Raw genomic sequence first — 26,828 nt, forward strand, 5'->3', positions numbered from 1 at the left:
CTGGCTGGGGTCTTATGACCCCTCCTACCCCCAGTGCTCCTTCCTGCCCATGGCAGGGGGAGGGACTCGATGATCTGTCTAGGTCCCTTCCGACACATTGATTCTATGATGGCGTGAAGGGAGAGCCATGGCTACTGGAGCTGGCCTCGCTGCCCCCCCCCCCACACTCCTTGCAGGTGATGGCGGTGGTGGCGCAGAGAGGGAGTGGGGTCGAGATGCCACGGGACGGTACAAGGCCACCAGCTCTAGCCTGAGCCCACCCCTCCCCCTTCCATCGTCACCGCCTGCAGGGCCAAGGCACTGGCAGTGTGTGGGGAGCAGGCCTGGTTAGGGGAATAGCAGGCACACCATGGTGGTGATGGGGGGAGGGGAGGAGTGGGCCCAGGCCTGACATGGGCTGGGAGAAGAACTGAGCCTGCGCAGAAGCTGACCCGCTGCAGTGGTGGGGGGTGAGGAGCAGCAGGCCCAGCCCCAAGTGGCCCAATGTGGCAGTGGCAGAGGGAGGGGAGGAGTGAGCCTCCTCCTCCCCTCAGGCCCAGGCCCACTCCTCCCCAACCCCCCCTCTTCTGTGTCAGCTCTGAGCCTGCTCCTCCCATTCCCCTGCCACTGCTGGGTCAGCCCAGGCCCGCTGCAGTAGCCCAGGTTCTCCCCACGCTCGGGCCCGGTCCTCCCCAGTATTGGGCCTGGGCCCACTTCTCCCCTCCCCCCACTGCTGCGGCGGCGATGGGGGGAGCATGCCTGACCCATAGTCAGCAGGAGGTAAAGGGGGAGCAGGCCTGGATGGGGGGGTGGGCAGTATGGGGCTCCATCCCCACATGCTCCCCCCTCCATCGTTCCTGACGGGCAATTGGCTAGTAATATTATAAAGACATTCCAAACACAGGAAGGAAAACCATTTTTCTCTCCAATGCCCCATCAGTCAAAAGACAAAAGGTAATAAAAAGCTCCTGCATCTGGATCCCAGGCCAACAAATTTAAATGGGAAGTATACCCACAGCGAAGTGTGGGAAAATTGGCAGGCTCCCCAGAATCTCTCCAGCAGGTTGCTTTCTCTGCTCACTGCACTTTTCTCACTGTGTTCCAAGCTAAAAGAGCCATGGAATAGAGCCAATGTTAAAGGTCCTATAACTCCTTTTGTCATCATCTCTATTAGTCTCATCTGAGCTCTGATCACAGGAGTTACACGTGCTAAGCAGGTCTATTATTGAAGATGAACCCTCTTAGTTGTAAAGACCATTGGGGAAGTAATCTCTTTTACTGCTGCCAGGGTGTGAACAGAAACCGCATTCAAAGAATTTCAATTACCTTTGAAACACTTCAAAGAAGGAGCTGGACAAATGTCCAAGGAGCTGGACAAATGCCCTTTCAAATGCTCCAAAAATGGCTACAGTACTCTAAAAGTGACCCTCTTAGAATGAGGTACTATTTAGAAATGTTTCAAAATGAAGCCCTTCTTGTTACACATGGGCACTCTATGGAGCATGACTGGGGACTCCTCCAGTGTCTACAGAGCTCCACTCTACTCCCCGCATAGGGGAGGGAGAAGGAGAGCAGGGAAGGTATCAGTGGGCATGTCTACAGAAGACGCTATGGCACAGTACCAACGAGCTGCTATGCTGCAGCTCGTTGCTACGGCACCATAGCTTTACCAGGCATGAACCATGATGGTGATGCTACTATACAGTAGCATCTAAAAACAACCATGTGGTGATGGTACTGTGCAGTAACACCGGTTACTAAATGACTTCTCAGTAACAACTGCACAGTCTGCCACTCGTGTAGATACAGCCAGTGAGCACTGTTCTGTGAACTCCACTTCCACGCTCCTGGAATGCCCCTCCCCTAGCCACCTCCACTGGGGCCAGGAGACCTGAGAACCAGAGAGCCCATGCTCCCCACCAGAACCAGGAAACCAGAGACACTGAGCACCTCCCCCCTCCCCACACCACTAGAAGCAGAATTCTGGCTCATGGACCCTGCATACCTCTCTGTGTTTGGTCTTCCAGCTTCAGTGGGGAGGTGCAGGGTCTTCAGTTTTGGCAGGGTGGCAGCATGGGCACCCCAGGACAGCAGAGGTGGAATGCTCACTGACATTAGCTCCATTCCCCTTCCTCTCACCCATGGGGGAAAAGCAGTGGAGGAGACAGGGCTGCAGCCACCAGGACAGGGAGGCTTCAGAACTGCACTGACAATCCTCTTTCCCTCTCTCAGAGTATAGAGCTATGGGGAATCATAGAAAATGAAGGTTAGAAGGGACCTCAGGAGGTCATCTAGTTCAACCCCCTGCTCAAAGCAGGACCATCCCCGACTAGATCATCCCAGCCAAGGCTTTGTCTAGCTGGGTTTTGAAAACCTCCAAGGGTGGAGATTGTGCCACCTCTCTGGGTAACCTGTTCCAATGTTTTACTACCCCCCTTCTGGGAAAATTCTGCCTAATATGTAACCTAAACTTCCTTTGCTGCAATTTGAGACCGTTGCTCCTTGTTCTGTCATCTGCCACCACTGAGAACAATCTAGCTCCATCTTCTTTGGGACCCCTCTTCAGGTAGTTGAAGGCTGCTATTAAATCCCCCTTCAGTCTTCTCTTCTCGAGACTAAATAAGCCCAGTTCCCTCAGCTCCTCCTCACAAGTCATGTCCCCGAGCCCCCTCACCATTTTTGTTGCTTTCCACTGGACTCTCTACAATTTGTCATCCTTTCTGTTGTGGAGGGCCCAAAACTGGACAAGGTGCTCCTAATGTGGCCTCACCAGTGCTGAACAGGGGAATAATCACATCCCTTGATCTTCTGGCAACACTCCTACCAATGCAGCCCAGTATGCCCTTAGCCTTCTTGGCAACAAGGGCATACTGCTGGCTCATGTTCAGCTTATTGTTCACTGTAACCCCCAGGTCCTTTTCTGCAGAGCTGCTGCTTAGCCAGTCTGTGTCCAACCTGTGCTAGTGCATGGGATTGTTCCTTCCTAAGTGCAGGACTTTTGCACTTGCCCTTATTGAACCGCATGAGATTTATTTTGGTCAAATATTCCAGTTTGTCTAAGTCACTCTGAATCCTAGCTATATCCTCCAACATATCTACTACTCCCCACAGCTTGATGTCATTTGCAGACTTGCGAGGGTGCACTCTGTACCATCTTCCAGGTCACTGCTGAAGACATTGAACAAAATCAGCCCCAGAACCAACCCCTGGGGCACTCCACTTGATACTGACTGCCAACTAGAGATCGTGTCATTGATTACTACACTCTGAACTTGATGCTCCAGTCAGTTTTCTATGTAACTTATAGTCCATTCATCCAGTCTATACTTCCTTAGAAGTTGTGGGAGACTGTATCAAAAACCTTGCTAAAATTAAAGTACATCCACTGGTCTCCCCACATCTACAGAGCCAGTCACCTCAGCACAGACAGCAATCAGGTTGGTCAGGCATGACTTGCCTGACCATGGTGAATCCATGCTGACTGTTCCTAATTACCTCCTTCTCCTACAAGTGCTTAGAAATGGATTCCTTGAGCATCTGCTCCATGATTTTTCCAGGGACTGAGGTGAGGCTGACTGGTTTGTAGTTCCCTGGATCCTCCTCCTTCCCTTTCTTAAATATGGGCACTATGTTTACCCTTTTCCAATCATCCAGGACCTCTCCTACTCACCATGAGTTTTCAAAGATGACAGCCAGTGGCTCTGCAATCACATCAGCCAACTCCCTCAGCACGCTCAGGTGCATCCCATCTGGCCCCACGGACTTGTACATGTCCAGCTTTTCTAAACAGACCCTAACCAGTTCTTTCACCACTGAGGGCTGCTCACCTCCTCCCCAAACTCTGCTGCCCAATGCAGTAGTTTGGGAACTGGCCTTGCCTGTGAAGACTGAGGCAAAAAAGGCATTGAGCGCTTCAGCCTTTTCTGCATCCTCTGTAACAAGGGAGTAGAGCCTCAGGTCACAGCAGCCCCCCATTGCACCCTGTGGCTGAAGACCAGGCCTCTACGCTATGATGATTTTTGAACCACTCCAGCTATATGGACCTGACAGAGGTTTGTATGTCTGTCCACAGTTGAAACACACCTTTTTTAAAATGCTTCAAATGCAACTGCACTGTGAAGCACTTCAAATGCTATACCAGTCCATATCCTCAGAGACTTGCATGCTTTTTTTAAAGGATTCTTTGTGGCTTCCTTTTGTTGACAAAGCTCTGAGTCTGCTGGAACACCAGACTGCAGTTATACATATCAAAATTGTCACCAAAATAAAGGAAGAAAAAAAGATAGAATGAAAGAAAACGGTTCCTTAAAAGGACTTTAGAAAGATCCATTTCTTTATGAAACCCTTCAAAATCCAGCTGAAACTGTAATGTTTAGTCAGCATAACACAGCAGTCTCATTGTTTTACTAGGGTCATGCTGACCATGAGAAAGTCACAAATAGCTTTAAGTGACTTTATTATTTCTAAACCGGCACACATGTTAAATTACCAGAGAGCTTGTGCCAAGAAAGTGACGCTTTCAAAATGACCTTTTATAAGGTCATTTTGTCCTTTAGAAACAGATTATTTACCCATAATTCTGTTTACCTTTTATGTATTTTTATGATAATTCTGTTCCATCAATGGCTTGTTATTACAATAAATTAATTTCACAGGAACATCCTTTCCCTTACCCCTTTTATTGCTGCTGCTTTGACACCTCCTACTGTTTATTTGGATTTTAACAACAAAGGATGACAGAATCCCAAATGATATTATATTTCTGAATCCATTAATTGACTTTCCATATTTTCTCACAAAGTCCTCATGGTCATCTTCCAGTCCTTGCACCTTTTTGTCCTGCGTGCCTCTCTAATCTTATACCCTCCACTCCTCCTTCCCTGCACTCCTCCCAGTCTTCATGCACCGTTGCTCTCCATCTGTTTCCATACTTTTGACTTCTTGCCCTCTGTCACACTTCTCCTTATACTTACTGTAACCTCTAACCACTTGCCTGCCAAGTATCTCAGCCCTCACCTGCTTTCTAAATCGCTTCTCTTTCTGGAATGATTCCTTCCTTCCTCCCCTCCAATATAATCTCCCATTCATTATTTTGTTTGTCTTGGGTTACAAATGCCTTAGGGCAGCAAACAGGTCTTGGTAAATATTTGTAAGTCACCTTGTAAATTTATTAAGCACGCTAAACATAATAACTCTAGTATAACCTGTGTTTTAATATTTATATTGCCAATGGACCATTAAGCTACAAAATATTACCAGAACTTGTAGTTACAGAAATAATTAAAAAGAAAGAAATTCCGTGTTAAGTTTAAACAGCAAATATCTGCAGGTGAGAAAACAAGAGCATTGTTTTACAAAAAAACAAAGTCATAAATATGTAGAATTTGATTATGCTTTGCTCTACATTTTGTGGAGTCATTTAATCTTGTGGAAAAGGGGGAGTTGAATGCTAGCAAATCACAGTCTCGCTCACTTTGTACATTGTGATTATATAAGGTATAAGACAATGATTATATAAAGTATAAGACAATGGAGAATATTATTCTTAAGGTTCCAGTGCCAACATTTCCAGTTCCTCCCATTTCAATTCTGCTTATCTTCCTTTTCCTGGTGGAATGACTCTATTTACAGGGGTGGGCAATTATTTGGACTGGAGGGCCACTTAAGGAGTTTTGGTGAGCTGTTAAGGGCTGGGGAGAAGCCAATTGATATTATCCAGCCTGCCAGCGGCCGCCACAAGACTGAGAGGGCAGGGCTGGGCTACACAGTGCACAGATTCCTGTCCCCCCACATCCATCCCCCACCACCCCGCGTGGCTTCCTGTTGGTGCTGCACAGTCCTGGTACCACGGCCGCTAGCAGTCAGGCCCACATGGGATGGGTCACAATGCAGCATGCTGAGTAGCTGTCTTACATGCCTGCTGCAAGGAGCTGCTGCCACCACTGGGCCACACCAGGAAAGTGTGGGGGGAGGGGGGTTGCACCCCCACATGGCTGGCACAGATTAGTAGTGCCATGGTGACAGTGGCTCATTGCAGCAGGTGGACAAGCAGGCAGGACGGCTGATCAGCACTCCCCATCCTGCATGAGCCCGGCTGCCGGCGGCTGTGGTACCAGGAATGCATAGCCACAGTACCAATGGGAAACCAGGCAGGGGGAGGTGAATGCAGGGGTGGGGCAGAGGAGCCTGCATGCTGCCCAGCTCGGCTCCAGCTGTGGCAGAGCAAAGCAGCATGGGGTGCAGCCCTCCCTCCTCAGGCTCCCAGCAGAGCCAGATAGGATCAACTGATGGGCTGGACAAGGTGTATATATATATTTTTCCAAACCATAACATATTCCATTCCCCTGCCAGAGGAAACTATACCAGTGCTGAGATGGACTGTTAAAAAATGACTTTAAATACATCTTTCTTTATGTATTATATATACTATATGAATTAGTCTTTATACCGGTGGTTCTCAACCTTTTTACCTTCAAGGCCCCCCTCCATACGTTTTCTGAATTTTACAGCACATCAGTTCAAAATCATTGATACCTCTAAATTCAGAAAACGTAAGGAGGGGAACCTTGTGGCTAAAAACACTGAGAATTGCTGATCTAGGTGGAGCCACTAGCTAGTGACACAATATACAACCTTCACTTGTATATAGTGATGGTAATAAAGGGCAGCAGGGGCAGGACCTCACCTTGTTATGCCATGGTCTTTCCACTGCCTGCCCCCTCTTGACCCCTGGTCTGTGACTCAACAGGCAAGGGCAGCCTCCACTGGTGAGGCTGCTCCTGCAAGGCCTCAGATGCCAACAACCAGCCCTAGGGCTCCTCCTGCTGGTCCTGAGATTGTGGAAAGAGTGGAAGGGACAAGTAGGGCTGCAAAGCTTAGTTCCATCTGTGCCTCTTCCCACCTGCACACTTGCAGCAGAGAATACTTCTGGGAGTGTGTGTTGGGGCATGGGAAGGGCTGGCACAGGGCATCTCTTGGTGTAGGGAAGGGGGTCGGATTCGAGGGTGGGGTGGAGGGCAGAGAAGCAGCAGCAGTGGCAGCAGTCCCCAGAGGAGCAGCTGCAGGCACCTCTGGCATAACTGCAGCAGATGAAGGGTACTGGGTTGGGGGGCTTTACCTTCTCACACTGGGGGATCTTGTGGCACATTTCCATCGGTACACCCTTTGGGAATCAGAGTGCTAGAGGCAGTGCCAGATTCCATAAGGGCTATCCTCCTTCATCCTCATCTTCATCCTTGCCCTCCAGGGCCGGTAAGATGTTTTTCTTTCTTTGAATGTAGGAAGATGTGTCTTAATATTCTGCATCATTGTGTGTTACAGCTATAGGAAAATGCTCTGCTAACCAAATCTACAAGGAATATGGGTCTCCCTGTGTTAAAACCTGTTCCAATCCAGAGTACAGCTGTTCTAGTTCCTGCACATATGGCTGTTTTTGCCCAGAAGGTAAAGCAGTACATTACATTTGTCCTGTACTGTGCTGCTGGCAGGACCATTTCATGACATGGTTTTAATATGGGATATGTATATGCTATCTCCTTAAAGTACTGTTTAAAACATAATATTATTATTCATTTCCTGTTCTAAATATTGTTAACCTTGTTTAACATTAACAGTTATGCGGTTACCTTCTTTGACTCCAGAAGTAGCTGCATTTCACTGGTGAACAGAAAGATTCTGCTGTACAATGTATAATTTGCAAAACCCTTAGGCATATTGCAGGTTGAACAGTCCCACAATAATTTAATTACATTTTTTGTTGGCATTTCCTGAAATTTCTGGACTAAAAAATTCAAGCTAAAGAATTCCCTCCACATTGCTATGACATAGGAAATTACATTAGCATCATCCCCATTTTGCAGCAGGTCGAAGTGAAGATTATGTAGTCTGTCCAGAGCAACACTTAAATGTAGTGGCAAAACTAGTATTAGGGCTAAGGTGTTCCAGGTTCCCAAATACCCTGTCCTAATTAGTACACTGCCCAGCATAATGACAGCAATGTAATGAAGCAAAATATTAGAAAAGTAAGATTTATAAAGAAAGCCTACTTTTATCTGAGGTGGAGTTCAAGCTTGAGGTGAGATGTCTATATATATAGTTGTATATAGTGAAAGTAGCTGAATGGCCACAAAAACCTCACATGTACAGGCATTCAGTTTCTACCTGGAGAATCACCATAAGAGCATACAAATGTTAGTTACATTTCTGCTGCAGAAAGCACACCTAATTTGGGAGCATGATCTTCCTCATCCAATGAAAAAGATCTTGCCTGTGTTTTGTGCATAGGAATGAATACCTGTATGCTTTCCTGTCCCTCCACGCCTCCCACACTGGGAAGTCAGGCAGTGGGGAAGTGCTCCTTCTGCCTTCCCAAGACCTGAGTCACCCCAGTCTGGAGCAGGCAGGGGGAGCAGCAGCAACAGCTGGACTCCTGGAATCAGGGGGAAATCAGGGGTAAGAATGCTCCTTGCGTGCCCCCCCAGACCAGGGGCTGCAATGCATGGGGAGCACTGCCCCACTACTCGACCCCCTGCTGAAGACCAGGAAGGGAGTGGAGGTCAGGAGCAGCCGCCCGCTGTTCCCCACCCATTCCACACACTGGGGTGTTTGGGTTTAATGAGAACAGGGAGCCTTCTTTAAATAAGCATGTGCAGTTGGGGATAGTAGAGCTCACCATCCCCAGATGCATATGCCCAGCACCTCCTGCTGTGTGCACCAGTTTAAAGAATGTCCCTGCCTTCCCTGGCACTGCTTCTGACTGACTCAGAGCAATGTGGGGTGAGATAGGCTGCCATGCCACAAAAGCAGGGCTCCCTGAACCTTGCTTCCATGGCAGAATGCCCTCACCCCATACCCTCCGGGACAGTCCAGGGCAGTGTGAGGCATGGCAGGTTGCTATGCCCCAGTGGCAAGGCTCCCTGAGCCTCCTTCCCCCACGCTCCTCCAGGAGAATGACCCCGTGTCCCACCTATGGATGTGGGTGGGGGGCGTTCTCCCACAGCTGGAACCCTCCCCGGGTTGTCTGATGCAGCTGCTGCTTTTCAGCAGCTGCCAACTGCCAATTGACAACCTTCTCCTGTCCCAGGCAAGGGAGAGGAGAGGCTGTTAATTAATGGACTCCCTTAAGGGTGGGAGTGACCCGTGGAGCAGCCCTCTAATGCTCTCCTGCCTGGGGGCCTGTAGCTCTGTAGCTCACTTATGTAGCTGTCTGGCCAGAGCTAATATGCTCTAGGTCCTGGGCTCTTTTTCTACCAGTAGAAACGAATGCCTGTCCATAGCCTTAATCTGACTGTAAAGAGAGCAGGCAGAGAAAAGAAGACACAATGGTTTTTTGCAGTGAGTCAGAGCAAACAGCTATTTCTGGAATGTATTTAGAAGAATAATTGCTTCTGAAAAGCAAGATTCATAGGGGATAGGATGGAAGAGCTCTGGGGGCTAAAGGGTAATTTGAAAATGGCTGTTTACCTATTTTGTTTGCTTTTCTGGGTAGGCACTGTTCTGGATGACATATCAAGAAATCGAACATGTGTTCCTATTAGCAACTGCCCATGCATGTTGAATGGGAAGAAATATACTCCTGGGGATATAATGAAAGCAGCATGCAGGACCTGGTGAGTGATGGCAAATTTCTTTGAAAAAGGTTGGAAGCAATCTTCGTGAACTGCTGGATGATTTGACATAATTGTGGCATGATTTGAAAAACTGGGTAGTCAATCCCATTCCTACCAGACTGGTAAAAAATGTTACAGAGATTACTTTGCTGGAAGTCTCAGTGCAGAAGTTTTAAGCACCGAATGAACCAGGAAACTGAGGGTCAACTCCTTTTTTGTCTTACAGGACTGAGTGGCACATTTGCAGCTGTATAGCTGCAGATTTTGGTATTTACACATAGCTTGAGATTCTATTTCGCCCTGTGAAATGGAAACAGAATTGCCTTGTGAGTTTACGTGCTAGAAGTCAAATGAAGGCTCTAGTTCAATATCCCAGTTTTAGGGCCCTTGTAAAGTTAGTGGAAAAGTTGTGTTCTAGTCCTCGCCCAAAGGTGTGAACCTGCATCTCCTGTTTCCCAACAAAATTTTCTAACCACATTGCCCAGGCGCTCTCCAGTCTTCCTCTTGAAGCTGACCCACTGTACCTTGTATTTACTATTTATTGGATAAACAGCACTGGGAAAGTTTCAGTGCCCTTGGAAACAGGGGTCAAGGCTAGAATCTAAGCCCCATCCTTCTAAGGGCTTCACACAGCCACACACCTTCTGGTTTGTGTTCTTCCCCTTGACCCTACATATCTCCCTCTTTTTACTGCCCAGTAGGCCAGTTCCATAGAAGAAAGAGAACAGTCTAAAAAATGGCTAGCCTGTGGCCTAATGGTTAGAGCACTTTGTGGAGATGCAGATGCAAGCTCCCTCTGTCTAGTTGGGGGCATAGAACCACGGTCTCCCATTCTCTAAGCAATTGCCTTAACCATTGGGGTAAAAGGTAGACCGGTTGTCCTCATCTTCCTGCATATAACACCTACTAGTTGTGGTTTCCCTGCAACTAAGATTTCAGGATTTACTAACACCCCACGCATGCCTGGATAATGACACATCAATGGGCAGCTGCCCAGTCAGAGTGGACCCCTACTGAGCATAGTCAGTACACAGACTTGTATGCATACAGCTGAATCACAAACTCCATTAGTACCCAAAACTGAAAGCCTGACTAAGTATGTCCTTTTTATGTCCATAAAGTGTAAAAGGACTTGGCCCTAAAATTGGCTTTCACCATTAGAAATGGTTGTTCCAGGTCAGTGTTTTATCTATTTGGCACAGCAGTGTGGAAAAGACTACTCCACTATAGTTAGTCTATGGATAAATAAGTAATCTGTTCTGCAGAATTGTCACTACTATAAACTTTTCTATATAGATTTATTTAGGAAATGTTATGGCTGAGAGAGAGCTAAGAGAGGTAGATAGCCATGTTAGCGTGAAGTCATGGACAAGGGTGACTAGATTTGCATTGATAAACTAACTAAATTAGAGATGGATAGTATAAACTTTTTTAAACAGCTGACTTACTTCATCAGACAGGCTTACTTCAGTGTCATGAAGTAAGCCTGCTGCTAATGACAGCTTATGCTTTACATCTGTGATTTAGTTAGTCTATAAGGTGCAAATCTACCCTGCTTTCTGCCTGTGAAAGAGCCAAGCCATGCAAAGGTCTCAACACCTTCAGACTGAGATAAATAGAGTCAGTGTATGTATTTAGCAAATGATAATGCAAAGAAAAAAATATATGGAGAAGAAGAACTATTCATGTCGGTAAAGGCAGCATATAAATCTAACAAATAAATAAGTGTGCCCTCATGGAGAATGTTTTGAACTTTTAGAGCCAAAGAAAAGATAAAATTTTGAAGGCTCTTGAAAAGAAAGTTCAGAACTTATCACATACTATAGATGTTTACTACTCACTGGGCATGTCTACATGTTCATTAATGCACAGTGGTTACTGCACATTCATTTTAGTACTTGTATAATCAAGTACTAAATAAATGCACAGTAACCAGAGTTACTGCACAGTAGCACCTTTTTAGTGGTGCTACTGCACAGTAGCCTAATAACACTGTACAGTAGCACATTAGCACAATTTATGCAGTGACACGCTACTGCACGGTATTATTAGGCTATTGCGTAGTTAGTGTCTCGTGTCAATGCATCCATTGTGGCATATCAGTCAATCAGTAATCAAGATGATGAGTTTAGCCATCTTTAGATTTCCACAGAATGACAGATCACATCTATCTACTTTGAGATATTGCTGCATAGAGATATGACCAAAAAGATGCCATAGGAACGCAATCATCCAAAATCAGACCCTTAAATGGTAGAATGAAATACTGTTGGCTAGTTAATAGGCACATAATGCAAGTTCTTGTTTTCTACAGTACATGCATAATGGGTCAGTGGAACTGCCAAGACTTACCCTGCCCAGGTAGATGTTCTCTAGAAGGAGGTTCTTTTGTCACCACATTTGATTCCAGATCATATAGGTTCCATGGAGTTTGCACCTACATCCTCATGAAGGTAAGCTCTAGAGATTTAGAAGTAAAAATGATCAAATGTTAAGGTAATATCAGACTTCCAGTCTGCCTTCACTTCCTTTCCTCTGTACCAGGGGTGTCAAAGATATGGCCCATGGGATGGATCTGGCCTGCAGAGCCCTATGGTGTGGCCCACAGTGCTGCCTGTGGGTCTTGGACCAGTCCCAGCCCTGCACTCTTTATGCAGCATGTAGAGCCAGCCTGACATGCACTGCACATAGCAAAGGGCCTGGAGCAGATGTATAAGCTGCACACAATCTGTGGGGTCTGTCCACGGTGCATGCTGCATGTGATGTGCAAGGCCAGTCCGGGATACACTCTGCAAGCAATACCTGCACCACACAGGCCCTGCACACTGGATCCAACCCACACGGCTAGTCTGTGGACTGAATCCAGCCTACATACTGGCCGCATGCCCCTCCTCCACCCTTTGGAATGCTGTACTTGGCACTGAAAAAGCTGCCAAGAAATCCCACCTCATAACATTAGGAAGTGAAACTCTACACAGTCATCTTTGACATAATCAGGTTTTTTATTATATTATAAACATTATAAGGGTGGTTGCTACTAGTAAAGATCTATTTTATTGCAAGCACTGTCAGATCACATAGAGGTTCTTTGTTACTGTCTCACTATTAATGGGATTTCCAGGTCCAAAGGGTAAAGGTATATAGATGTAAAATGAGATCTTTATTATAGTTATTTGATAATATGCTAAAACTGCTTATATGTGATGGGTCCAAGTTGCATTTAAGCATAACTGGAAAATGTTATCTGGAATTCAGAATCCACTCTGGAACAGGCATGAGTATCCATCCTAGAGAGGAGTGCAACTTTTAAAAAGGACAAACACCACTCGTAATTCAATTGAAGCCTTGAGAAGTGCCAGCACCTGTGGGAATTCCCTGGTAGGCACTGTTCCAGTTAAAGGAGCAAAGAGCAAGCAGCCTTTGGATTGCAAAAAAAGGGTGCATCTACACAAGATGCGTTAACGCGCGTTAGCCTAATTTAATGCACATTATGGACACACGTCTATACAGGAGGAAAGCTTGCAGGCAGCTGCCACCACCCACTGCCCCACGCTGCTGCCCCACCATACCCAGCCATACACATGCTCCTCCCCTGCCCCGCCCATTCCATGTCTGGCCCCGCACCACACCACCTCTGGGAGGCAGAGGTAGAGGCAACGTGGGGTGGTAGGTGGCAGTGCTTCATTCCCATCCACCCCACCTATCATTCTTGATGGGCATTCTTGGTGCAGCACTAGCTGGAGCCACACCCTGCTGGAAGCCATGCCCCCCAAGAGCATTATGCACAGACACACAAACAGATGGACTAAGCCCTTTATATATATAGATTCTTCATGCTGTGAGTGTAAGCTTTTGAGCAAATAAACCGTATATCCAAATCCTACAGTAAAGAAACTTGCATCTTGCAACTTGCAGGGGAAGGTCCTGCTTTGACCATGGCCTTCTGAGGTCCCTTCCAGCCCTAATTTTCTATGATTCTATAATCTGAAAACTTGGCCCACCATTTTCTCTTTCAGTACGTCCGATTCAGGAAAGGCTACTCAGTCGGTTGAAACAAATCGGTTAAGATAGATTGTGAATTCATCACAGAATTCTTTTCTACCTCCCATCACTTATATAGCAACAAAGTAAGACATATTATGAGGAATAAAGGTTTGTTCTCACACCAGCAAGAAATATTTAGGGTAAAACAGAAGGAGTACTATAGATGCTGTGCACAAATATAGATTTGGTTCTTTTTTTCTCCATGCAAACATGCCTTCTTGTTATTTTCTTTCAGAGTCCCAGCCTTCCCCACAATGGAACCCTGATGGCTATGTATGATAAGTCTGGTTTTTCTAATTCTGAAACATCACTGAGTGCTATCATTTACATATCTACAAGGGTAAGAGATCAGTCCATGGGACCTACAAACTGTTTCCTTAGCCAGTCTGTCAAAGTAAATAGAGAGGCTGCAAGTGGTATCACAGGGGAAAATGAAGAAGATTATATTTTCTCTAAATGAAAACATATTCCATGATGGTAGCAGCGCTGTGTGACGTTACATCACCTTCACAAGTGAGAGGCGCCAAGCATCAAAGTAACTAGATGCACAAAATGAAAAATTAGAATAGGAGCATGGGAGAAAGGTTGAAGCATTGCTTTCTCACTGAATGCTTTAGTCACAGTAAGAGTTGATTAAATGAAATATAAATACCAACAGCCTTTTAGTTCAAGGCTACTCTGGAAGATCTGAAGGTTTTAGGGCCTTGTGGCATGGGACACTTAGCACTTATTTTAGCTGAGATTGCAGTAAGCATTACCAGGCCAAATTAAAAGTTAGAATGTTGATGTCACCTAAAAAAAATTAAATGCCCAGAGCCCACGCCCTCCCTACCATGTTCCCAGCACTGCCCAGACTGGGAGTGCCTGCCCCCATCATGGCAGGGAGAGCTGGGTCTCTGCTGCTGGCTGCAGTCAGAGAAAGCCCAGGAGATGGAGCCTCTCCTGCCACTACATCTGTCCTGGATCTGTGGGATAAGCTGGGTTTCTGCCACTGGCAGTCTTTAACCAGCTCCTGTGTGGTGCTGGGGTGACAATCAGCTAGCTGTCAGTCCCAGCCCCTGTACCACACAAACCTTGAACTCACATGATTTCCATGGAGCAGTCTGATAGCTGAACATGGGATACGTAATACAATCTGGAGATACTCCTCCCATGAAAAGTTCTAATTTTGCTACAATACAATTGCATTTAGCATGCATTTCACTGCTTAAATGCACGGACACTTTAATGCTTTAAATGTATTTAATACATCGTAAGTGTAATGTGAGACAATCTTTAGATAATATTTGGTTTTCAATTCATCTACTCATTTCTGATTCTGTCTTCCTCTTCACAGGACAAAATTGTAATTTCTCAAAATGAAGTCTTTAGTGACAACACTGAATTCAAGTGGTTGCCTTATAAATCAGGTAAAGAACAAAGCAGAACGTGGAATATGCAAGCCTAGATCAAACCTTGTGTTCATCTAGTCCAGCATCTTTTCTTCAGCAGCTGTCAAACAGCAGAAGTTTCAGAGGAAGATGAAAAATTCATAATGCCCCTCTCCAAATATGCAGTATTATATGTGGCAGAAATTTGCAGGTATACAGAGAATTTTTAAATGTTAATATATTAGCCAAATAATTATTTGTAAATATTTTAATTTTTTTTAGGTGACATCACCATTTTCAGACAGTCCTCTACCCATATTCAAATGTACACAAATTTTGGGCTGGAGATAACAATTCAGACATCACCGGTGTTTCAGGTCTACGTGAAAGTAGGACCTTCTTTCAAAGGCAGAACCGTGGGTAAGGAATCCAATCTTTTCTCACATTATGAAGAGAGGTTCTCTCTCACTTACCCACCTTCTAAGAGAGATTGTCTCTTCCCTTTACTGAAAAGCCAGTGTGCATCCAGGAATCTGAGCAAATACAATAGATGAAAGTTGAAGAAGCATACATTAGGCAAGACAACCATCTTCCTTTTTACTAATAACAGTTTCAAAACTTGTCTCATTGAACATGAGCATTAAATAAGGCAGCCTTAGCTTGTTTAATATGTGCTTTACTGCACAGTGATTGAGGCAGGATATCTATATGGCCCTGTCTAATTTACTGTGTGTTTCTTAGTCCACTGGTTTTAAACCTTATGAGATTCAAGGCACACCTGAGAAAATGCCAGCTCTTAGTTTTCACTCAATTTTTTACTACAGAAAAATAATAGAGCAATTCTTCTTTTGCAAAGAACTCAGAAAGACCAAAACAGGCCAGAATGTTTTAATACTACAGATTCCTGTTTGGAATTCCTTGGTTTATCTTATAAATCCTGTTTGCACAGCTAACAGGGCTAACAATTTGTGGTGCCCCACAGATCCTTCCCTTGAAAGGCCCTAGTTAAGAATCACGTTCTTAGACAATCATACTGAAACAGCCAAGAATCCCATGGTTCTCTCAATCAGTGGGCACCTTAGAAGAAAAGTGGTTTACAATGTCAGCAAGCTAGCCATGAACACATATACTGCAATTTATTTATTTTTTGCTGGCAGTGTGAGTAATGTCAGATTATTGCACATACTGAAGACATGATCTTTCAAGATGCCATAATCCAGCCACATTAAAGCCAATTTTTACTGGAATGATCAAATTCTCTTCTCAGGGAGGGCTGTTGTATGTGTGTGACTCACTTCCTCTGCCTAACTATTTGGAGGCTTGAGCTGTTCAAAAATTTGGGTTTATTTTTTTTTTAGTAATTGGAAGACAGTTTTATGCCCTTTCTCCTCTTAAAGATGGCTAAGGTGTTTTTTCTCTGCTAAACTGTCTGAAAAATTCACTTAAAGGCAGTGAATGAACCTGGAGAATTTTAGCCTAAGTGGAAATGCTGGAATGCTATGAGTGAGTGGAAAACCAAGATTTATAACTAGAGTGTTTAAATAACATGTTGTCATTACTATAGCAGTTGTAATTAGTGACACATTTTTATTGTTGCTAAACAATAGCATGACATAGATTATTGTATACATATTCACTGATTTTCATTTGTTCTTTGGGTTCCTTATGTGACTAGGTTTGTGTGGCAGATACAATGGAGAGACAACGGATGACTTCATGACCAGCATGGATATTACTGAAGGAACAGCATCCCTGTTTGTGGACTCCTGGAGAGCAGGAAACTGTCACCCAGCTTCAGAGAGGGATACTGACCCTTGTTCTATGAGTCAACTGAACAGTAAGTAGAATGCTTGGCCCTGTCAGGTCACCATATTTGCACGCCCCATTCTAAACCATTTCCTTAAGCTCATGCCTGAGAGGTCAGGAGAGTTGAAGACAGACGACGACAATGGCTATAAATCACAGGCTCCTTCATCTATAAGAAGATGCATTTCTAGAATATACTTCTACTAAGACAATCTATGATGTGATTCCTCTCTCAAAATCTGACTCAGGGTTTGAGGTACTCTCATAAATGGGAGTGATTCTTACTGATACTACCTGGGACATCACAGAGTCCCCTGTGATCTTAGTCTTTGGCTTTCTAGTGATATGAATGAAAACCAGGTATTGCTTTTTCAGTTACTCAGATAAGGGGAGCATGGCCCCCTCTTCATCTTTCTCATTGCTAAATGCCTGTGACTGTTTCTCTCATTTAGAAATATCTGCAGAAAGCCATTGCTCCGTTCTTACTAAGAAAGGCACAGTGTTTGAGAAATGCCATTCTGTAGTGAATCCTGCTCCTTTTTACAAGGTAAGAACTTAGGTAAAGATTTTAAGTAGAGGGAGTGAAAAGTATTACTTTGTGCAAAAACACCAAAAGCTTGGGACCGAGAACATTTAAAAAATCCTGGGTGCATCTACACATGCAATTATTGCACATGAACCAACTCCAGAGCTTATTGCTCCAGTGTTTGTTGCTCCCAGGTTCTGTATCTTCACATATGCTTGGGACTGCAGTATGTTGAGCTGGGTCAGAGCAGCCTCAGCTGGCAGGGAGCTTGGGAGGACCAGCCCACTCAGCCCAGGGCTGCTCCCCTCCAGCTCAACATGCTGTGGAGGAGCTGGATGGGGAACAAGGTTGCTTCAGCATGGGATTAGCCAGCAGTCAGCCCCCACATTAAACCACCCTCATGCCCCAGCCAGCCGGGGCAGTGACGACACGTGTGCTGCTGTGAAGTAAAAAACTCCACAGCAAGATAGTACTTGTATTTACAAGTACTATTCTGCTGCAGAGTAAATTAGTTTACTCCAGCCTAATAGGGGCACACATGTAGATGGCACAACATTTCCTGGGGACATCTACATGCATCCCTCAATTGTGCAGTTGTTACTAAATGACTGTGCAGTAATCATTGTTACTGCTCAGTCCCGGTGGCACACGGGTCATTTCCGACCCTGCTGCACAGTAGCTCATTGCTACTGCGGGGTAGCATCAGCATCATGCTTCATGCCCACTGATACTACATTGCTGTAGCTCATCGCTACAGCAACATAGTGTCTCATGAAGGCGTGCCCACTGTGTAGCTAATTTGCATACTCCGCGGTAAACCTCTCCTGTAGATGCACCCCCTGTCTCAGACAGCAGTAGTTTGGCATACCTGCAGACTTCCATTGTGGCCATAAAGAAGGGGTAGATGAGTTTTGTTGGTTAAATATCTAATTAGCTGAGCATTTCCCTTAATTAACAGCTTAACTGAACCTACTTAATTTTGCAGAATATGAGTTTTCCCAGAAATAGAAAAAATATTTGCCTACCTTTGAGTAGCATTTTAGAAGCTGATGATGAAATGTACTACACAGGTAAAAGAGCTCTTTAAGTACTACATACATTTCATTTACATCATGCAGCCAATTGGATATATTGATTTTCAGTTATTCCATTAACTCTGCAAAATGCATTGTTTTCAATGACTTATTTCTGACCATCTCAAACTATCTGATTTACTGTAACAGAATATTTTACATATTTTTGTTTCAGAGATGCATTTACCAAGCCTGTAATTATGAGGAGACCTTTCCTTACATTTGTTCTGCTCTGGGATCTTATGCAAGAGCATGTGCTTCTATGGGACTGATCCTTCAGAACTGGAGAAACATTATGGACAACTGCAGTAAGTAACCTCAACTAAATCTTGGAAGTCTGTTGTCAGATGCATGTGTCTCATCAGTTTTTATGTAGGACTCTCAGAAAACATCTACATCTGGAAATTTCCAACATTAGACATGGGACAAGATTGTGTTGTTTGGTTACCAGTCGTTTTGTGAATTTCTCTAGTAGCTGCTGAAGTATTAAAGGGACATCAAGTGCTTTGAAGCACAAAAATTCACTTATTTTAAAATGGTCATAATCAGGTAAAGAGTGATGCTCATATGCCATGAGTCTGCCTTAAAATTTTACAGTAATAGTAGGGGGGAAACTTCATTGGGAAGAAGATAAAACAGGAATATAACAGATACTCAATTTCAGAATTATGAAAATCAAGGCTTCTGGTGCTAAAGAATTGGGTTTTTTTGGAATTACTTAAATTTAGTAGGACTGTATATCCAAAATACACGCAATAACATGCACCCACAAAAAAGCAGTAAAGTGAAAACTAAACTTTTTCACCAACCCCCTTGAGGAAAAGCACAGGTTAGCTAAACTTACTCATAAAACAATGTGGTCTTCAGCCCCCCCAGCTTTCCTGGTAGCCTAGCTCTCCAAAGAACCCTTCTTTCATCAGCTCTATGATCTGAAGAAGGAAAGCACATGGCTGACATTCCTTGGCTCCAGTACATCTATCAAAGGGGAGAGAGTCAGGAAAATAAAATCTAACTTGATTGCCATCTTCATATTACAGCTATTCCATGTACTGGAAATCAGACATTCAGCTACAACACAGAAGCCTGTGATCGGACATGTTTGTCACTCTCCTTTCGAGACCTGGAATGTCATCCCACTGACATCCCTATTGATGGCTGCAACTGTCCTAAAGGAACCTACCTGAACCACAGAAGTGAATGTGTTCGTAAATCTCATTGCCCCTGCTACCTGGAAGACAGGAAGTTTATCCTGCCTGAGCAGTCAACAGTAATTGGTGGGATTACATGGTAAGGTTGTCAATTAAAATTAAAGGAACTAACTAAAGGAAGAGAAAGGGGAAGGCAGTTATTCACATGTCTGTTTTTAAAATTATAGCATGAAGGGGTTATGTTTTGTATAATTACACTGGTGCCCTTTACACCACTTTCTGAAAGATAAATCATTTGAAAAGTTTACTCAGTTTAAAAAATTGCTTGGCTCTCTTGCACCTTGGAAATATTAGGATTGTAAAATCTAATCATCTCTGTTCATACTGAAGGCAATTAGGAGGTATGAGAATTGTGCCACCAGATGCTGTACAAACAGATATAAATACGATCCTGGTCCAGAATCCATTTATAAAACTGACTTCTTTGTTATGGCTGTGTTCCAAAGAGAAAACCAAAGATGTTGACTTGTATTCCATATTGAAGGAAGTAAAAGAAGCACACGCTGAAATATTTCCATAAGGGAAAAGTGTGGAATAATTTTGCAAAAGCTTGAAAATCACTTCAAGTGCTAAACACATTGAAAGTGGAACAATTCAAACTAAAAATACTAAAGAGCATCATTTTAACAGTCCCTTTCCTTTTCTAGCTATTGCGTTAATGGGAAGCTCAGTTGCACTGGCAAACCTCAAGATCCTACAGGTATGGATTATGTCCAGATCAACTGCACCAGCAAGAGAATTATTTCTTCCATGTTGATGAATCATTAGTTCCTAATCTCATGTATTTCTTATTTCCTATAGAAAACTGCATAAGTCCTAAAAAGTATGTGTCATGTTCAGAGAATTCAGAAAATAAATATGGAGCCACCTGTGCCCCTTCCTGTCAGATGCTGGCAACGGGAGTTGATTGTGTGAGTTCCATACTTCTGTGATAGAAACTCTCTGCAAGAGGAAGGTTGCCGCAGTGGTTTCCTGGGACTTGGGAAGATGGAGGCTTAATTGCCTGTTTTGCTACAGATTTCCCAGATAACCCTGAGGAAGAAGCAATGGGCAAGAGCTGAAGAGGCAGGAAGGGAGTTTCTATGCCTCCCTTCCCCAGGGATAACAGTTTTCCCCTACTTAACAGAGTGTTACGAAGACAAATCTATTAGAAACAGCCTTTGTAATCACCCTTGGTAGGTAATAGTTGTTATAATGAATCCCGAGGAAAATCCGAATGGTTAATTCAAAATCTGTCCTGTATGTTTCTAAAACATAAAATAAAAGAATATGCAAAGGAATATACCAATACTTAACAGATTAGATTGCACCAAAGGTAAACTGATTCCACCAAAAGATCTGCAAAAACCATACATTTCCATATTGTAAGTCACAACATGCCTAAGTATATGTCTGCACAGACAATACAAATATTCCCAAATGTAATGAGACATATTTAATAATTAATGAAGACACATATCTGTTGGAAGAACAGTAATGACAGTAATTCCCTTGCTGAAAAAAAAAAAGTATATTATTCCATATCTAAGGAAAAGTTGGCATCTAATAAATATATTTTTCCTACAGTCCCCAGTACATTTCATGCCTTAGAAACTACCATGTTTTTTGAACTACAGTGAAGCGAATACAACAGACTATTAAATAACAGAACAGTCCTGAGCTGTTCCCATTACCACTAGTAAAAATGAAAATTCATAACATAAAAATAAATAAAATAAAATAAAAAGTAAGAACCATAGCATATGCAGACACTTGGTTCCAAAGGCATAATTCAAGACCAAAATTAAAAAGAGTTTGTAGAAGAATAAAAAGAAATGCTTAGCCCATTCCTTTTGCAGTCATTTTTTTCTCTATGGATTTTTTCGTGACTAATGTTATGATTGGATCTTTGCCAGGTCCCCACAAGGTGTGAATCAGGTTGTGTCTGCACTGATGGGCTATATGAAAATGCTTATGGTTTGTGTGTGCCACCAGAGGAGTGTCCCTGTGAATATGGTGGTATATCATATGGAAAAGGAGAAGAGATCCATACAGAATGCACGAGCTGGTAAGGTTTCTCTTTGGTGGCATTTGCTTTTCCTCAACTGTACAAGACAGGAGCTGAAAACAGGAACTACAAAAATGTACAGTGGCAAAAAGCCAGGAAGAGATAGATGCAGGGATAATTGTGTCAATGCTAATATCTATGCAGAATGACCATACTGTCTGGGTCAGTCACAAATGGAATGAGTCATTAAGGACTTCTGCTACTATCTGCACATCAAGAAACAGAGAGGCATCCAACAGGAACCCCAAACTGTAAACCAGACAGGATAAGTGGATGAATTCCATCCTAACTGGACATACAAACCTGGTGCTCCTCCATTTCTCCAGAAAAATACTTTTGAGCCATCAAAATCACTTCCATCCTTTCTGTACTTGATGAGCTTCCTCTAACATCCACTTGCAACTCCTGGTATTGGAAAAAACAAAGGGAAAGCAAATCTGCTACCAGTAACAATAACACAGGAACAGAGGACTGGAAGGGGTCTCCAGGGTTATTAAGTCCAATCTCTTATATTCACAGGCCCTGATCCAAAGGAGCCCCAGAGAACATTGCTCCAGCTCTGCTTACACACTACAGCCACAAAGCACCTTATAAAAAAACCCATATAAAGGCCTTAAAGAGAGGAGACAAAAGGTTCACATAATAAAGGGATGACTGTTCTGCATACTGGAGGCAACATAGCCTCTGAAGTCTCACATTCTTAAGTAAATTAACTAAAAAAATCCTGAAAAGTTCATCTTTAGCATACATTCATTTCCACAAAAGCCAGAGAAATTTATGTCACTCCCTTCCTATATTGATCATAATTAGACCACAATCCACATTAAGTGAATAAAGTTAACACAATATCTACAAGAGGTGGTGAACTGTAAAAGAGGTAAGATCACATGCCATTGAAATCTTACTAGCAAGGCTTTTTTTCTTACAACCAGCACATGTACAAGAGGCAAATGGAAATGTGTTCAGAAATCAAAGTGTTCTTCAACATGTACCCTTTATGGAGAAGGTCATATCACCACTTTTGATGGACAACGCTTTGTATTTGATGGCAACTGTGAATACATACTAGTTATGGTAAGATCAGTGCTACTAAGTCTCACTGCCAAAAAATGATTTGACTTAAACTACTAGTTAGAAAAATATTGTAGAAAGATGCCATATACTGTATCTTAGACCAATATGATTCCAGACCTAAGTTTATGAAAGGAATTACAAGGTGCAATTATCTGTGATAGCGGAAGACTAGACCCTATCACCCAGGAGGTCTGGTCCAGTGCCATGGGTTGTTTTATTTAGTGCTTATTCCAAAACCAGAAATGTGTAATCAAAAAGGCCCCTAAGATAAAATCAATGTTTTCCTACAATAGTTTCCATGAAAGTGCAAAAAACTCCCATGAGAAGCTTTCCTAAGATATTTGAATGTTCATAGATAATTTATATAAATATCCATCTTGTACCACCTGCTCCTGTTTTCTTTTGAAGTAATTTCAGTCCTAAAACCAAATCAAGAATCTGTTCGTAGATATTTATATGCATAATAATATAAAGATGCAGCATCCCACTGACATCCTCCTCTCCCCCTGCAAAAATGTTGCTTCTGAAGTTATAAAATGCCTAAGTCAACACGGCCATAAAATGCTGCAGGGCTTACACTGATGTTCCACTAAACTGACCGTGTTAATATCCAATAGCAGATTTTAAGATAGTTGGAGATAAAATGTAAGATGTAGGATGTAACTCTCTACAAAGCAAGAAAAGACATTGTGTAAGCATGGCCAGTTATGCTGAAAAGCAGGGTGCCTGAAGTAACAACTCCACCTACTCGTGTTTCTTGTTCACCTTGTTACTTTTAATACTCCAGGGTAACACAACTCTGTTTCCCCCGCTTTTAGGATGGTTGCGGTACAGGCAACTCCACCTTTAAAATTGTTACTGAGAATGTCATTTGCGGGAAATCAGGGGTCACCTGCTCCAGGTCCATCAAGATCTACCTTGGGGTAAGGTGTTATCCATCCAGGTCTGCCCTTGTATTTGTATCACCTTATGAATCTACAGTCATCTCTTACAGGCCAATCTGCTTGGCTAGTTTTTACCCACCCAGTAGGGAATCATGTTATAGAAATAAGTCCCAACATAATACAGAAACCTCAGAAAAAGGCCAAAGAGGCAGTATCTTGAAACAAAGACAGCTCCTTAATGGATGCAAAGTGAATCCCAAAATTTCTTTCAAATCCAGTTAGTGGCTGTTGATTCCTGATACCTCTAGTTGCTGCACTAACTGCTTTTTGATGCCTCTGCTGCTGCCTCTCCCCAGTCCTCCCCCTCCTTACCTCTGAACTGTGGTGCTCTCCATTCTCCCCTCCTCTCTACTTCTTCTCCCAGTGAGGCAAAAGAGGAGCAGAGAGCAGAGCCATAGGGTCACACAGTCTCCTCAGTGCCTCCTGGGTGGCACTAGAGGAGGCTGCAGCATTTTGAATTCCAGGGGAATGCCACTGACACTATACATGTGTCCCCCGAATGAAAGAATTTTTTTTTAAATATTTCCAAGTCCATTTCACTTATAAATGTTTCATTTGTTATGTCTGTCCACACCATCACAGTCCTGCTTCTTTAGTAGAACAAGTGAAGAACAAAGAAAAATGAATTGATGACTGGAAAACTACTACTACTACACTCAGCATACATTTGACATCCAGTCAGTTAACAGCAGAGGCAACATGCCAATGCTCTACTGAAAAAAAGCCAGTTGTGCCCTTTGCATCTTTTGCTTAGGATTCCTTTGAATCCTAATTGTTTTTTCTTAAGGAATCCCATTATTGGTCTCTGAATAAATCATACAGGGAGCATCTACACATGCTATTAATGCAGTTCAATAAACTCTTGGCACAGTTTGCACTGGAGTTTATTGCTCCCAGGTGCCGCATTGGCACATGTACCTGGGACTGCAATACACTGAGCTGGGGAAGAGCAGCCCCAGCTGGCAGGGGCCCTGGGGTTCAGCCAGCTAGCCCAGGGCTGCTCCAGCCCAGCTCAATGTGCTGCAGAAGGGCTGGCTGGAGCGCAAGGGAGCTTTATTGTGGGGTTAGCTAGCAGACAGCCCCTGCACTGAAGCACCCTCATGCTCCAGCCAGCCCCATGAGTATCTGTAAACAAATCTGCCACCGGATAGTAATTGTGTCTAGCAGTACTATCCTACAATGGAGTTAATTTACTCTGGCCTAATAGCACCACATGTGTAGACAGTGACAATTTACTGCAGAGCTAACTAGTGAGCTCCACAGTAAATGTCTTGCTTGTGTAGACACCCCCATAGTGTACTAGAAAAGATGCAAGAGTAGATGAGAACATGAGACATAAAACTGCACATCAAGTTACTAAACCCTTCTCTGTGGAACTTTACACCTTATTCCTAGGAAATCATAAATCATACATCAAACTAAAACAATCCATTGCAAGGTGCTGTTATACTCTAAGCTGAGCATGTTTCTCACGTTTATTCCATATTCCTCATCAGATCCAGAATATGCATAAAACAAAAGTGAAGTGCAGGACCCACCTATATTTTATCTCCACTGGACAGGTGCAGATGGAAGAATACAGTGTTTTTGTAACTATGTACTGCTTTGTTTGCTTACACAAGTAGACTCTAATGATTCCCAGTAATATTATAAAGAGTACTGATGATTTTGGTAAATATATTTACCATACATTTAACTTACAGTCCAATTTTGCCCTCAGAACTTGACTATCACACTGGCGGATGCAACTTTCTCAGTCTCTGAAGAGAATCCTCTTATAAAATACCGTGTGAAAAAGAATGTCCTTCACCTGATTTTTGATATCATTATCCCAGGAAAATACAACATGACCCTTATATGGAATAAGCACATGAACCTGTTCATCAAAATCTTTAGAGAAACACAGGTAATGGATAATAACTTCCTAACTTTCTTAAATACAAATTCAAATGCAATTGCACATGAGATGACTTTCTCTGTTGCACCAGGAACTTCCAAGAAGGTCTCATCCTTCACTCCCCATCCCTTATAAAGTAGCAGAGACCTTCAGTGAAGGTTAATTATTGGATGATTACTCTGCTCTAGAACAGGACTCTTTGGGCTAGCAACTCCTGATTCAACCAACACCAAATCCTTCTTCCCTTCAGATTGGAAAGGCAAATTCTACACAATATTTTGATTGGCTTTGACTGCTATGATATGCAAATAATATCTGAGTATGTGTCCATTATTTCCTTACCTTATTGATTTAACTAGTGACACCCTATGTACAAAAGATTAACAGCATATAAAACACTAGTTGTAGCTGGCACAGAAAGAGGGAATATGCTGACAACAGGAAGAGACTTTAGACAGTTGTAATTGGGGGCAGTCAATCATTAATGCTTTCCTCTCTTTACCTAGGAACATCTCTGTGGCTTGTGTGGGAATTACAATGGAAACATGAGAGATGACTTTGAAACCCGAACCAAATATGTCGCATCCAGCGAATTGGAGTTTGTGAATTCTTGGAAAGAGAATCCTTTGTGCGGGGATGTGTTCTTCGTAGTGGACCCCTGTAGCCAGAACCCTTATCGTAAAGCATGGGCAGAAAAGATGTGCTCCATCATCAACAGCCATGTCTTTTCTTCCTGCCACAGTAAAGTAAGTAAGATTACGAACCTTTCAAGCTATATTCATGTTCTGCAGCTTTCCAAATGAGATTCTATTCACAATTCAATATTCAACTTTCTCTTCCTCAAGCTACTTTACTACACACAAAATGTATTCTTACCCCTGCTTTATCTTGGTATCCCATACCTCCCATTATTAATGTGTCTGAATACATCCCTTCCTAATAATAATTCAGTTATCTTTCCCACACATTATGCTAATATAAAAACCCAAATTAAATATTGACCAAAGATATAAAGTGAATATAGATTGAAGATTCTGGAAGTAGAAGTTAGTTTGTTAGGGGAGGAGGAGCTGGTGAAGCCTGAGGCAGAGTAGAGGACCATTTATCCTTCTACAGCTATACATGTTCTGCTGTGCTGGCACATAGTATAAAATTTTGCTTTGTCAGTAAACCAAGCAGATGCAACTTAGAAAACACATCAGGGGGCAGAACGGCTGAGAAACACAATGCCATCAACCGTCCTTTGAGGAAA

At 43.3% G+C, this 26,828-nt stretch overlaps 1 protein-coding gene across 1 annotated transcript in view; it reads left to right on the forward strand.

Moving 5' to 3' along the window:
• The window catches only part of MUC6 (mucin 6, oligomeric mucus/gel-forming), a 58,805-nt gene that overhangs the window by 23,863 nt on the left and 8,114 nt on the right, over window positions 1-26,828 (forward strand). The window contains exons 10-26 of the mRNA XM_019519989.1: window positions 7,300-7,422; window positions 9,467-9,587; window positions 11,902-12,040; window positions 13,867-13,971; window positions 14,968-15,040; window positions 15,284-15,421; window positions 16,677-16,838; window positions 17,260-17,354; window positions 18,582-18,714; window positions 19,444-19,693; window positions 20,262-20,314; window positions 20,416-20,525; window positions 21,510-21,661; window positions 22,594-22,735; window positions 23,554-23,658; window positions 25,400-25,585; window positions 26,083-26,322. Of these exons, the coding sequence (XP_019375534.1) occupies window positions 7,300-7,422; window positions 9,467-9,587; window positions 11,902-12,040; window positions 13,867-13,971; window positions 14,968-15,040; window positions 15,284-15,421; window positions 16,677-16,838; window positions 17,260-17,354; window positions 18,582-18,714; window positions 19,444-19,693; window positions 20,262-20,314; window positions 20,416-20,525; window positions 21,510-21,661; window positions 22,594-22,735; window positions 23,554-23,658; window positions 25,400-25,585; window positions 26,083-26,322 (2,327 nt within the window). The remainder of the gene's footprint in view (window positions 1-7,299; window positions 7,423-9,466; window positions 9,588-11,901; window positions 12,041-13,866; window positions 13,972-14,967; window positions 15,041-15,283; window positions 15,422-16,676; window positions 16,839-17,259; window positions 17,355-18,581; window positions 18,715-19,443; window positions 19,694-20,261; window positions 20,315-20,415; window positions 20,526-21,509; window positions 21,662-22,593; window positions 22,736-23,553; window positions 23,659-25,399; window positions 25,586-26,082; window positions 26,323-26,828) is intronic.

The sequence above is a fragment of the Gavialis gangeticus genome, unplaced genomic scaffold, assembly GCF_001723915.1.
Source record: "Gavialis gangeticus isolate Ggan-Ray unplaced genomic scaffold, GavGan_comp1, whole genome shotgun sequence".
Taxonomy (NCBI): Eukaryota; Metazoa; Chordata; order Crocodylia; family Gavialidae; genus Gavialis; species Gavialis gangeticus.